The sequence below is a fragment of the Chaetodon auriga genome, chromosome 1 (assembly GCF_051107435.1).
Source record: "Chaetodon auriga isolate fChaAug3 chromosome 1, fChaAug3.hap1, whole genome shotgun sequence".
In the NCBI taxonomy this organism is placed as follows: Eukaryota; Metazoa; Chordata; class Actinopteri; order Chaetodontiformes; family Chaetodontidae; genus Chaetodon; species Chaetodon auriga.
Window position 1 is genome coordinate 22,688,997 of NC_135074.1, and position 15,245 is coordinate 22,704,241.

Consider the following 15,245-nt stretch of genomic DNA (forward strand, 5'->3'; position numbering starts at 1 on the left):
CAGTTATTGAAAAGCTTGAAAATCATTTCAAAAGTTGATGTGATTTGTGTCGATTTTTAAAGCTTAAAATGTTTAAAATGCACAGCTGAAAAGGCACAGCCCTCAGATTTTGCACCATTCACAGATGGAAATGGTGCAAAGATCTGCTGAACTACCGTTTAGTACACTTTTGAGCTACTTGTAATTTACTTGAGGATTTCCAATTTATTTAACCTTCAACTTCACCACATTTCAGAGGGGAATATTGTACTTTTATTCCACTAAACTGATCTGCCAGTTACTTTCCTAATAAATGTTTTACACTGAAAAATATGACACACTTCTGAAACACAGTACAAAATCCCTGAACTCATGTTTCAGATGTCTGTGAGTTGTCAGCTGTTACACCAAACAAACATTTACCCTCTAAACTTCTCACATCTCACTTAAATAATTGTTCAAGGCCTAGAGAGGCAAAATTATCCAATATATTCATTTTTTACATCATTGCATTGGTGCTTTTACTCAAGTAAAGGTTTGTAGTACTTTTTCCACCACTGAAAGCTGCTTATACCCCCCCTGCTGCTTTAAGAACAAATACGATAAAATCCTTCCAATTATGTTTTTGTTCCCAACACAGAGATGTAAATGCAGTTAAGTAAATAATAAAGAGGTGTGTTTTAGTACATTTTCCTTAGAGTTTAATCACAAAAGAACATGGGAAGATCCCTCCAATCCTGGAATCTTCCAAATTCATTACCACCTCCCCCGCCTTCAAATGCAACCCTTTGGTGGTTAAGAGTATAATGGAGGTTTGATGAAATGCAGAAAGGGGTTTTCACCTTTCAATGTTTGGAATTACAACACCTCTTTGTTATTGGTAATATGTTGTGCTGAAGTCACATAAACACAAGTTCTTCCAAGCTTCTTCCTTATCTTTTAACAAGCGTACAATCTGCTGATGACCTTCATCTTTTTCTTTATCATCTGTTGAAATCCTGTGCATTGTCACAAACGTGTGGTACAGTATGGTAGCTGGCCAGCAGAGGGAACTAGCAAACTAAATACTGTACAACATGTACAATGACATGATTGCTTTTTAACTGTAAGAGGAAGCACTAACCACAACTTCCCTATCGCTGGATTTTCTGCCGTTTTTTTTTTTTTTTTTAAACAGCTTTACGAAACCCAGAGTTTCAGAGAGGAGATAGGAAGTATCCCCAGCAGCTCATTGATAGTTTTAACATGTCCTGTGTAATTATTTAACTCTAAAATCTCTTTTTTGCACCCAGATGTTGCGGGAAATCACCCTCAGCTGGAAAGTCCTCTCAGGGATACCATCATTTAAATAAAAGCTGTGTTTAATTTGAGATTTAATGCTCTTTCCTCCAAATGACCAACAACTTTTCACCCTAATACCAGAATATCTGTTGTTCTCCATTTCTCTGGGCACACTGTGAGAGTGGGAGCGCTCAGTCATGACCCCCAACCCCCCACACAAAGCCAGTGGTGGGGCTAGTTCCTCTGCATATGGAAGTGAGGTGGGGGGTGGGTGGACGCAGGGAGGTCGCAGACTTCACATCGTCCCATGGGGTCAGATAAAAGCTTACGGCTCCCCTTGGTAGACCTCCCCCCTCCTCTTAAAGCTCTGCGCTCTCTGCACAAATGATAGTTAAAGATCTATGCACTGGGATCAGAGCAGGTGCAAAAGCATTTTAGGGCATTTTGCAGATGATAGTTTTTATTGTTTGGGGTAAAGATAAATGAATAGCAGTCTATGGACACTACAGCAGCACACGCTGGCGTGAAATCATTTTGTTATTTCTGCTTTATAAAGCTGAGCAGGAAAAGACACCTCAGGTAGCGTAAAACACAATGCTGGTGGTGCTTGTGATACTTTAGCTTGTACTTGAGATCCAAAACATCCCTTCTGATGCAGCTCCACTTCTTCCCCGCTTTTTCTAAAATGGCCTACCATATCCAAGCCCCTCCCACAACAGGGGCCATGAGCCTGGGGGTCTCTGTTTTTGTTCTTCCTATAGAGGCCCGGCCACCATTGTCTCCATGTGACCTCAAGGTCAACTGAACTCACCTCGCCTGACCACAGCCCATTCAGCTGTGAAGCTTCACATAGGACAAAAACATCTCACAAGAGCAAGGATCACTTCAAGCAAGGGGGTGGGAGACACACACACATATGCACATATGCACACACGCACGCAGACAGCGAACACGCTCTACAGTGTTTCAGAGCCATAAGATACTTTGTGTTATATTGTTTTTGAACAATGTAGCAAGACAAGAGAGCCATATATGAGTACTTCAAAGAGATCAGACACTCAATTTCAAAGATTTGGTGGAATAAGGGCAGTGTGCTTCAGTTCATTGTATAGTCAGGATAGTATGCGTTTCCCTTGGAGTCATTAAGAGTGGTAGAAACTGCTCTAGACACGTTGGTCTATTAAAGAAGTCAATTATAGAAAGTAGTAATGAAGTTATCTTTGACACATTTTCTCTATCTCCCTCAGATATTTTAAATACATCCCCTGCCGGAGGGGGAATTGCATTGTGCTGCAGGTTAACAATGAGGCCATGCCGCCTGTCATCTGCAGCTCTTTGTTAGGGTTCGTCCCGTTTCACCGATCAACCTGGCATTGGGGTGGATGATGCTGTCTTCAACCTCCTAAACAGATCCATCTCTCACCTGGAAAAAAGCTGAGAGCACTGTGAGAATCACGTTCTTTGATTTCTCCAGAGCCTTCAATGCCATACAGCCCACACTTCTGAGGGAGCGCACAGGGGTGCACCACCGCCTCACAGCGTGGATCACGGACTGCCTCGCCAACTGACCACAGTATGTGAGGATACAGGACTGTGAGTTCGACATGGTCGTCTGCAGCGTAGGGGCTCTGCAGGGAACAGTCCTGACTCCCTCCCTCTTCACCCTCCAGCCTGCAGACTTTACGCACAAATCAGCTAACTAACAGAAGTTCTCTGGCAGCTGCTTCATCTGCAGTGTGTGAAGGAGAGACACTGCAGGTCCTTCATTCCTGCTGCTGTGAGACTTTGCAATCAACACTGCTTTCAGTAGACCACGCTCACCGAAACTGACAAATTCACTCATGTGCAATATCAGTGTGTTTTGACTGCAATATCAATATATGTGCAATAATGTGAATCCCACCACTGTCTGTTTTACTTATTATATTGTTTACTTATTTAGCATTATTTGCTTTTTTTTACTGATGCTTTTTACCATTGCATGATCCCCTTTGGTGCTGTAAGTCTGCAGATTTCCCCGCTGTGGCATCAAAAAAGAATGATCTCTTATCTTATTGAATGGTGGGCTGCAAGCCACAACGAGAAGTACTGTGCAAAATATAACCGCAATTCACGACAATGATTTCTTACAATGATTACCTTCAACGATTTTCCTGTTTAACTTCAGCCGAGTAGTTTCCTTGTTTGATGCACAGAGCACATGTCCTGAAGATCCTCCAGTCTGGCTTCTTGCTTTCAGAGGCAACAGTGTCCCCGGTGGAGAGGAAGCTCATGGAAGCTGACAGGTTGAAAATGTGCGGCATGATGTGGCTGAAGGAGCATGAAACATGTTCACCCATGGATGCTGTGCACAGCGCCACAGGAGACTGCGAGACGATTAAATGATGAGTGTTTCTATGTTAAAAAAAAAAAGATTTATATTGCCTTTACAGATAGTTTAATAGCTTTAAAGCAGATTACACAAATTTGTTGACCTGTAACGATGACACGATGACACTGCAGCTGTCAAACATGTTCATGAGCTTCAGAGAAAGCAGTAAAAGAATCAGTCTGAGATTTTTAGGCACAGACAGCACAGTTTCTATTCCAGCAGAGGGAAGATTACTATTATGACAGTAAATACTCTTATTTTGAGAGGTTGCAATATATATCCCAGAACCTTTCTATTAATAATCTACAAAGACATGGTGAAAAACTCCTCATGGTGCTGTTCACCGTAGAATGACAGTCACTATCCCATGAGCACCATTAAGTAATGAAAAGTCATGCTCCTCTGAGCAGCTTCTACCCACCCAAAATCATTCAGAAAACGGTTCAGAGTGTAAAGTTAGTTTCAAATCAACCACAGCTGAAATATACAGAAGAAGTTTGGAATCACCTGTTGCACTGATGTTTGTCTCCTTTCCCTCATTAACAGCTATTCTAACATAGATACAAACAGTATAGTTCAGACACCAAATGTGTTCCTGAAATATGAAACAGGTTTGGCTCCAAAAATGAGAATAGTTACATGACTAAAACTCATCCCGTTGGTCCATGTCACCACAGCGTGGCATGACAGGGGGGAGTACTGCTGTGACCATTCACCCTTCGATTTCGAATTTGTTTTCCAGAAAAGCAGAAGTGACTCTAGATCATTACTTCACCACAACGGAGCCTTCACAGTTGACTCACTGGTTAGACTGAATAGGTTTAAACTGTGATTTGTCCGCAGCGCTAACCCCAGACTAACCTTCTCTTCTATTCTGAAGTTTTAAGAACAGCTTTGTTAAAGCAGCACACCTGTTACTTCCAGCTTGTAATAAGCGTTATTGTGCTCTTGACACTGCTCTGCACAGTGTCTTTCACCAATGCCTGGTGGTTTCTTATATTCTTATTTGACTATTGCTCTGAGGTATTTTTTGTCTATTTCTGCTCTTTCAAGTGTCAGTCTGGTCGAGCCATTGTACAGTGCTTTGTTCATGACTTTTCTTTGAAAACCATTCTCACAAAATTACATCTATTTGTAAGGAGGACTTTCTACAAGCCAACAGTGTGAAAGACCATTCAGAAATATAAAGTCGTCCTGTCAGTCGTCTGATTGTAGTGAATCAGTCTTTTGTTGTGGTAGGTGATCCCAACTTTTGAACTGTGGTGTATTACAACAAAAATGCCTTAAAGTCCTTTAAATATAATACAGTGGCAATCATCTCTGAATAGGACCATGACGGCTGTCTGCAAGCGGCTGCTGCTGCTTGAAGTCATTATGAACTGTGCTGCTTAGTAATTTTGTAAGCACAAGGAAAGCTGACGGGGCGCGCTGTGATTTATCAGCAGTCTATTCTGATTCAAACTTTCATTTCATCATTTTCTTCTCTTCATTTGAAGAACATCCATCACCTTCATTGTTGCTCTTGTAGGTTTTGCCAAGCAGAGAGGAGACAGACACTGAGGAAGAGGCTACTGACCAGCTGCTGTCCAGTTTTTAAACTTTCACACCTTTAACCATTCCCACTTTGAGTAATTCCATTTTTTTAAGCGTGGCCTCCCGGTTGTACATTGAACGCTGCTTAAAATGATTTTATTTAAATCAAAGAAGACAAAATATTACATGAAAGCAGCCTGGACCTGGAAGTGTGGTATCCGTTGAAGTGGTTTTATTTTAATAAAAGCCACAAAATCATGAATTTCATTTTACTGAACAGCATTTCACACAAACTTTACACAATTCAGCTGTGATAAATTCATATTTAAGAGGTCACAAATTTAGTTTGCTGGAGTGCACCATCCATCTTTTCTCAGATTTATCAATAAATTAAATTAAATGCACATTTACTGTACAAATGAAGCAGTGGCAGTGAGGATTTTGCTTATTCGAGAGATAAAACCAGGAAAACACTTGGCATTAGCCAGCGGTGGAGGAAGTAGTTAGATTTACTCAAGTAAAAGTACCAATGCCATACTTTAAAATACTTCAATTAAAAGTCCTGCCCTCAAAACATTACTTAAATAAATGTATGCAAGTATTATCAGGAAAATGTGCTTAAAAGTAAAGGGAAAAATAAATAATAAAGGAGAACAAATAGTGTTCACTGTACTGATTATTATGGATTCATCTGCAGAATATTTTCTTGATTTGTTTGGTTTGTTAAATGTTAGAAAACAATGACAAATGCATCAAAAGCACCCAGAGCTTTAAGAGACATCCTCAAATATTTTATCCAACAAACAGGTCAAACCTCAATAAGATGCTGCTGGAAACTCAAGAACGATTCACGTTCTTATGGCCAAAGTCAGGCAATTCAAAGCGTGCGTCACTTGTTGTCACATGTGTTTCATTGTTTTCCATATTATGTCTTGTTGTGTGTGGATCCAAAGAAGAGTAGCTGCCACTTTAGTGACGGCTAACAGCGATCCAAGTAAAGAACAAGAATAAGAAACCTCGAAATGATTCAGTTTACAGACAAGAAAAGGCAGCAAATTGTCACAAACCTTGAAACTTTTCAACTTCTTTCTGCATGAAAAATGACTCAAATTATTAATCAGTTATCAAAACTCTGATTTTTTTATTTTTTTTTTCTGGATAATTAACTTATCAATTAACCTCAAATTGTATTTACTTTTGGGTAGTTAGTTTCTTATAATGCATCATATCCTCAAAGTTCTTCATAGGTTCTGTGTGTTAATGCAGTGGAAGAATAAAGTGTCGGATACTTCAAAATTGTACTTAAGTACAGTGCTTGAGTAAATGTACTTAGTTACAATCCATCACTGGTGTTTGCTGCAGGCTTCCAAACAAACTGAACACAACTGCTGAGTGAGCGTTTTGACACGTCAGCTTCTTCTCAGATTGTCTCTTCAATACATCAAGAAAGAAAAATGGTTCAACAGTATTTTGTGCACTCGGTTCAGTGTGAAACAGGAATAACGCCGATATCTGGCCCATGCAACAGCTCTCAGATCAGCCCCACGCATCCACTACAAACTGCACAACCAAGTGTTGGGTCATTGATTGTGGCCTGAGTTTGTCCCCAACAGTTGAAGTTTAGGATCTTCTGGCTTCAGAGGAGCAATCGTTAGACTTTGTAGTAGATGTTGGTGGGACTCTGGGGTGTTATCTCCTGAACTATGTACACAGGGGGTCCGTAGTCTCTGCTCACACGCTCATAATGACGGCAGATCATGCTGTCAGAGGCTCGCAGAGGAAGCACAACATCGCTGCGGTCTGAGCCGTTGTTCTCGCTGCTGATGCTGTCCCGCTTCGGCACAGCCAAAGTGTTGAGGGACACGGAGGCAGACTGCTGGTTATCTGGGACGCAGCGACGGCGATGGTACCTCCACAGCACGGCCAGCACAATTATGATGACCAGCAGGAGGATCACACAGCCAGAGACAACCCACACGAACAGTCCTGGCTCAGAGCCACCGCTGCCACTGGGGTTTGTTTGTCCTGTTTCTGAGGCCGTGTCTGTCATGAGAAACAGAGGAGAGGCAGGAAGAAGCTCAGAGAAACTGAGATGAAAGAGTGAATCAGGACACTGAGTTAAAACACTCAGTTTATGCTCTGGTACAGCCTGATCAGTGTGTGTTAACATGAAAAAACAGTCAGAACACGTTCTAATCTTTAGTGTCTTACTGTTGAACAGCCTGGTGTGTTTCTGTGGCACTGAATGGCCACTGAGTCACAATCAGGGAAGATCTGAGTACAAGCGCTGTGTCTCAGATCTGAACTTCACTCTCTTTCAAATGAGAAGCAAAGAAGTATACTGTTTCAGCAGCGAGTATACAAAAACATTAACATACTTTGGAAACGATACAGCGTGTGTGATCTCGGTTGTCAGTCAAGCTGCAACTTTGGGAAAGCTGCAGCCGATTAAACTTCACAAATAGACATCGAAATGTTTTTGCCAAGATCGAATACTTATTCTTCTGTTTCCCAAGATTTTTTTTTGAAGCTGTTTCACCACCGCCGACAATTTGTTATAATTCTTCTCAGCTGTGAGCTGCTCCATTTCTTTTGTGCATTGCATTGTGGGAGAATGGTGTCTATCAACAGCACACTCAAAAAAAAGAAAAAGATTGAATTTAGTCTGCATGCTGTCTGGTTTGGGTCTATTTCATTTGTCTCTATTTTCTAAAAACCTGCTTAGTATCAGTCTGGATCTGGGACACAGCAAGCTGTGTGTGTGCAACTTTTATATATTTGTCATTATTTTCTACATTTTCCACATGCAGATTCTTAGGATCCTCCGATGGGAGAGGTAGCTGAAAATCGATCCCTTTCCGGACAGGCTAAAATATGCAAAAATATAATTAATTGTGAAGATTGTAACTATGTGTGTCAAGACACTAATAGTACACCCACGCAGGCAAAATTCTCATCTTCATACCAGTTTCATTTTTTATATCCTCTTCTGTCCTCGGGGGGTCCTTGGCCTTGGATTTTGGTCGTGTGGGTGGGAATCTGGTTGGGGACTCCTGGAGAGTTGAGGGTGGATCTGAAGAGCCTGGAATATAAAGCAGGACAGTCGACATAAAATCACAACTTATGGCTATTAGCGCCACACCTTGCATCTCCTCATTTTCACTGCATGGTGTAGGTGGGATTACGAAGTCGCACTGCAACTGCTGGTGAATCATTAGTGAATCAGAGTCACAATCAAAAAAAGAAGAATTTGGGGGGGGATTGGCTAATTATTTTGTGTCATCCAGGTAAAAAAGCATGACAGACGAGGAAAAGAAACCATTTTCTGACCTAATGAGTCACGACTGTGACTGTTTTCTGGTTGACTGGAAAAACTCACCAATGGTTTCATTTTCTCCACCAACACATTCATATGAATGTGAATGCAGCCAATTCAGATTTTTCTCTGGGGCCTTATGTAACTGTGATTTTGGCCAGGTCTCTCTTGTAAAAGAGATTTCTTCAGACAGTTCCTGGTTAAATAAAGGTTAAATTGAAATTTTAAAAAATGGAAAAACAGAAACCCTGCATTGCAGAGTGGGAGCGCGGAGTTTGGACATGTACCCGAATACATTACGGCATTTACCAGGCAGGGAAGGTTTACTGAAAGAATTGCATTGTGGGAAACGTAAGATAAAATATTTAGGAGCTTGGCCCACGCTCGAGACTAAAAGTCAGAATTTCAGAGACTTTGCTTCTTGGATCTTTTTCTCTTTACGACCCTGATGCTCTAACAGTGGTTGGAAGTTACTAAGTACTGTACATTCAATCAAGTACTCAAGGATACTTTTGCTAAACCTTTACTTTAGTATTTTCATTTTATGCCACTTTATACTTCTGCTAGTACTTTCTACCCGACTTCATGTATTTTACAGTTATTACTAGTTACTTTTCACATCAAGATTTTACATAAATTAAAATATGATAAAATACAACACATTGTTAAAGATTAAACCAGCAGTTTACAGCCTAAGTTCCACTTGAGTCACTACAAAACAGCTGTGTGCACAGCTGGGCCCCCGTGTCACATGTCAGATGTCTATCATAAGTTGTTAGCAGTTCCATCAAAGAGACATTTCCCTCTGAAGTTCTTACACGATTTCAGTTCAAGGCCCAAAGAGATAAAATTATTCAATACGCCACAAAACAAGTCCAAAACCTTAAAAAAGATTTCTTCAGATTTATCTCGTGACCCCTTGAGGAGTTGCCTGGTTTGGGAACCACTGAAACAAGTACTTTTACTTTGATTTCACTTTGTTACATTTTGCTGATAATATTCGTGTATTTTTACTGCAGTCGTCTATTTCATGCAGGGCTTGTAATGGACTATTTTTACACAGTTTTTACCTAAGTAAGGATGTAAATACTTCACTGCTTCTGAAATCTGTCATAAGTCCTTCAGTTTTATGGAGTTTTGCTGGAGGGCCTTTTTAAGTAGAGGAAGGTGGAAGTTTGGAGGAAAATATGGAGGCCAGAAAAAAAAAAAAAACCCAAAAACACATGAACAAACACACACAAAAAAAATGTACCTCCATAGATCAGCGTTAACTTATGTGTACAAATGAGTTTCCCAAACAGATACAACCAAGATATCTCAGCAGTACACGCACAAACTATGGCCTTTGACTAAACTGTGCATAAAATAAATCCAGAATTTCCTTCTCAAGAGATTTAATTCAGGATTTTCATCTACTCATTTCATTTCATTTATTGATTTCTGACCCATTAATCAACATTTCTGTATGTTCCAGAGTTAATCAGCACATTTTCAACTGTATTCTTTTAAGTTTAGTTTCTTTTGGTTTTCTTTCAGTGCATTAGCATTCACCCACCACTGGTGTTCATGCAATTTCGCTACACATTTAGCACGAATGTACAGATAAATACATTCTGATCCAAACTGAAAGGCTGTTACGCTCCCAAAATGCAAACACAAAACAGGAAACTGCAATGACTCCCAAACTGGTTGACAGGACTTTCAGGATATGTAGAGATTAACACGAGATTACGACTACATCTGGGTTATTAATGTTTGCTGTTGCAGATAAAAAGGTTTGTTTACATAGAGTTTGTAAACAGGACCGGAAAACAGCCCCATATTTTCAGTTATGATCAGTTGAGAAACACACAAGATGCTGATTTTTCATCTCTAATCCAAACTTTTGAATAATTTATATGAATAATACTTCACATTGCTGAGGTCAAAAACTTACATTTTGGGGCTTTAACTGACTTAGCTTTTAAAGTTTTTAGCAACACACACACATAAACACAGCATCTGGTTAGTTTGTGTGAATCTGTGCAGCTCTAAATGCTTCTTTCCTCTATAGTATATAAGGTTACTTGCATAATAAAGAGACTTACAGCACCACCATAATAAGACAGTGATAGTGTAAGAATAAAAAAATATACATGTTTCTGTATGAATATTGTATCACAGAGTGATTTATCCTCAGGACATTCAAAGTAATGGCAGGGAATATGTTCAGAATGTGCTTCATTAAATCTTAATGTGTGTGGTAAGAGCACAAAATGATAAAAAAAAAAAAAAAAGAAAGAAAGAAAGAAAGGACCATTGGCTATTCTGATGTTAATACAAGGGAAAAAAAGATCATTGGCTGCTACAGCCAGTCTGAATGATCACATGCAAGATAATACTGATGGCCCTAAGCTGCCAGCGGTTGGAATTAAGGATTTGAGATAATTCATGACGGCAATCTCTCTTCAAAAGACTGAATAGATTGAGATTATCAGACCACTTAGTAACTCCAGAGAGGAAGCGATATTATTGCATTACAATAATAATAACCAGAATGAAACTATTGTTGTTATTGTCCCTTCAGCATGGTTTTGTCAGATAGCTGCGTGTCTCTCTCATTCACACATTCGGCTTTGCACACACGCTGGCACACGAACGCAGAGCACTTACTTTGGCCGACTCTCAGCACCAGCTTCATGGATTTGCTTCTACACACCCCTCCATTAGTATTATCCAGACCTTGCAGAGAGCCTGCAGAAGTGGCTGATGTACAGAGACAGGAGGCAGACATTAAAGTACAATTGTTTTCAACGTTTTAAGTTCAGATTTCATGCGTTCGTCATAACACAGGCGTGATCAAGCCATTCGTAGTTCCATTATGATTTCTTTGCAGACGGTTCAGCCAGTTACCGAACGTTGCATCACATAGGCAAGAAAAGGCAGACGAGCGTAGCAAAAACTACAACGTTACATAGAGTATGTAGATAATCACACATGAAAAAACACAAAGATGCAACCAGGTCTTCACAAACTCATAATCAATTAATTTATGTGGTCTACTCCTTCTTCATATTGGTTGTTTTGTCTGCTAAATAGTCCAAAATCCGAAAGATACTTGATTTACTATCATATAAGACAAACAAAAGCAGCGAATACTCATAAATAAGAAGCTGGAGGCCGTGACTGTTCCGCCTTTTTTCCATTAAAAATAACTTAAACTATCAATTGATTATCAAAATAGTCGATTAACTTTCTTGCTGAACTGACTGATCGTTTCAGCTGGAGGACAAAAAGTTTTTACGTTAACTAAAACGCACATCTATGTACACAAACATGCAGCAAGAACTCTTGTTCACCCCTGTCACACACACACACACACACACACACACACACACACACAGACTTGTTAGAAGCATTTAGGTCAGATAACAACATCTCACAGGCCACAAGCCACGTTGCCATGAAAGCTCCCATCAAATCTGCCTGATGCTGTAAAAGCCTTGTGTGATTTGGGGCATGTAAGCCCTTGGAATCACACTGGCCTGCCAGAGCGAAGTGTGCTGTCAGAGCGCGGCGAGGTGGATGAGGCTACATGGTCAGACTTGCTCTCTATCTCATGCATCACTTGCCACTAAGATGCTGGTTTAACCGACAGCGGCCCAATAACAAGGCCACATTTTTTTGATTCTCACGCAAACTGACAAATCGAGAGGGAGCCGAGGACGATGGCTTCCTCTTCCTCCCAGGAGGAAAACACAGAAAAGCATTGATTCAAGCGTTGTTCCACCTGTAGGCAGCAGCAGCTTGTGTCTCCGTTCTGCTGATTTTAATGTGTTGCACATGCTCATTCAGCACGGAGACACAGACTCAGGCGGCACGCTGTCACACAGTGACTCACAGGTGATATAATAGTCCCTCCCCTTGAGGAACTCCAGGCCCCACAGGTTGGGGCTGTACTCCTGGAACTTGAACGTGAACTTTACGTCCCGGTGAGGTTTGTCACAGTTCAGCAGGGGCGTGTCCGTCTTGTCTATGGTGCAGCTCTCCATCTGACTTCGGGAGACCAGGTAGACTCTATAGAACTCCTCCTGTCCTCCAGAGGAAGCATCTGCCCTGGGACACACAATGTCCATCTTGTCCCCAATTTGAGGATACAGGACCAGACCCTGACCTGGACTAAATCTGTGTGGGAGATGGGGTGAGAGAGGAGACGAAGCGTGAGACAGAGTGAAGCATCGTTGTTTCATTCTTTGTTTGATCCATTGAGCTTTTCAACAAGACAGCAGTAGTTTAAGATGCTCTAAAAACTAATTTATTTATTATCACATGAATTAAGAATTAGAAATCAGAGAAGAGTGAAAAGGGCCCATCGCATCTTAAGAAAAGCACAAGGCGACTTCTTCAAATGGCTCATTTTGTTTGAGAAACAGGCCACAACCCACTGATATTTCATTTTAAAGCTGAAGTGATTTGAGATGATTAATCGATTGTAAGTATTTTAATCTATGTCATTTTCAATCAATAATAAAAAGAAATGTTTCAGCTGCTCAGTTGTGAGGATTTCCTGCTTTTCTTCATCTTAGTTGACAGTAAACAGAGTTTATTCTTGGGTTTCTCAAACAAATAAGTAATTTGAAGGCAACATCTTTGATTCTCATGATTCTCACATTTTTCTGACAGTGTATAGATCAAAATTAAGAGGAAAACGAGAAAATGATCAGCAGATAATGAAAATAATTGTTACTTGCAGCCCTATTGTAATTTACAGTGATGTGAAACCTCACACTGGAGAAACTGGAAGCTGAGAATATTTGGCATTTTATGCTTTATAAATAGTCTCAGCTCTGCGTTACAGCTGCTCGTGTGAAATATTAAAACTCTCGTGTCACGATTTGCTGTTCAACTGTTGTACCTCATCTGATGAACTTCATTAATTAGGTCACATTAAAAAGACACAGCTGCCTCAGAAAGTTGCAGCCACGTCCTTCATGTGAAACTGCTCCGTCCACTTACTTTGCGTTGGAGCTACTCCAGTGGATGGACTCCAGAGTGACGGCACGACATGAGCAAATGATGGCCAGCAGGATCACGGCTCCACAGCTCCATGTGATTCTCCCCATCACAGGAATAAATGGCAGGTCCACCGCGGCTCAGTATCATAAAACAGAGTGAAAACGGGCTAAAAGCTGCTGCCTCTGCATGTCTCCGGCGGCTCCAGGTGCGCGCAGAGGACACATTCCTGAGCGAAATCCCACCAAGTTGCGAGTCTTCCTGTTGTATGAAATGTTCCACATTGTGCGTAATTGGCTAGAAAATCATTCGTGTGACGAAATCCATGGATGGAGGACAGAGATTGTGTGGAGTATAAAGTCATCAGCTGACTGGCCGGTCCGCCCCTACAGCAGGCTCATGCGTACGGGAGACCTGGGCTGGATGGCACAGTTTTATTTCTGCCCTCTCTCAGCTCTTCACATTAAGATAATATCAATAAAAAAGGGTTGTGTCTTTGGTGGAGGTGATTGAGATTGGTTTGTCCTCCAAACACCTTCTTATTAAATAATAATAAAAAATATATATATAAAAATGGTGAAAGTACTTTTTCTTCTTTCTACTTTTCTCAGAGGCACTCAGTTATAATATGTAACTGTTCCTCATATGAAGTATGTAGTTTACAGGGAAGCTTGTTGCTTTCCCTCATCTGAAATAAGGGCGTTTGAGGATGGACAGATTGTTCATCCTCTGGAGGTAGATGTGTGATTATGATTTTTGAATTGCTTGATTTGGGTAAATATCTGGTTTTGTTTATCTGGAAATTTTTGCGTGAATGATTATTACCCATGATAATCTGATCAGATTTGTTTTTCATAACACCATTTTAGAATATATCTACTTTTTTTACAATACAAAATTATAGTTTTTTAGTATTCTTTTCAAAATTAGACTTCTTAAAAATATTATATTTCCACCTGCAATTGAATTTAGTCTATAAAAGTTTGGACACACCTTCTCATTCCAGGTTTTTTCTTTATTTTTATTGTTTTTTTTTCTACATTATAGATACTGGAGACATTAAAACTAGGAAAGAACATTTATGGAATTACACGTTAAACACAAAAAACTTGAAGCAGAATATGTTTAATATTTTAGCTTGCTAAAAGTGGTCACCTTTTACCTTGATGACAGCTTTGCACACTGTTCACTGTTCATGCCCTCAGCCAGCGTCTGAGGTCGTCACATGAATGCTTTTCAATTCACATATGTGCCTTCAAAAGACCACTTGTGGGATTTCTTACCTTCCGATGAGTTTGAGACCATCAGCTGTGTTGCACAGACATAGTGTTGGTGTACAGTAAACAACAGTGTAGTAATTGATATAACTAAGAGAAATGACAGTCCATCATCACTTTAAGACAAAAAAAGGTCAGTCAATCAGGAAAAGTTCAAGAATTTTCAATGTGCCTCCAACTGTAGTCACAAAAGAAGAAGAAGAAGGAGAAGAAGAAGAGAAGTTCATTACAGTCAGAGATCAGAGATCACCAATTACAGCACATCCAAGAGTTCAAATAGCAGACACATCTCAGCATCAACTGTCATGAGGAGAAAGTGCTGCATAGAAACCACGACTGAGGAAGACAACAAGAGGAAGAGAACTGCTCGGGCCGAGACACACAAGGAACATTAGACCAGTGGAAATCTGAGACGCCACTGTGAAGCATGAAACAGGACGAGGGACACTGAAGCAGCATGGCTACCACAGCATTCTGCAGCGACGTGCCATCTCAT

General features: G+C 40.4%; 1 protein-coding gene across 1 annotated transcript; it reads right to left on the bottom strand.

The window, feature by feature from the left end:
• Window positions 1–5,384: 5,384 nt before the first annotated feature.
• Window positions 5,385–13,780, bottom strand: LOC143325162 (ephrin-B2a-like). The gene is made up of 5 exons (XM_076738089.1): window positions 13,476–13,780; window positions 12,361–12,644; window positions 11,133–11,225; window positions 8,130–8,246; window positions 5,385–7,207 (listed from the first exon to the last, which is right to left on the bottom strand). The coding sequence occupies exons 1-5, from the start codon at window positions 13,580–13,582 to the stop codon at window positions 6,816–6,818; spliced, it is 993 nt and encodes a 330-aa protein (XP_076594204.1). The 5' UTR covers window positions 13,583–13,780; the 3' UTR covers window positions 5,385–6,815.
• Between the last annotated feature and the right edge of the window lie 1,465 nt (window positions 13,781–15,245).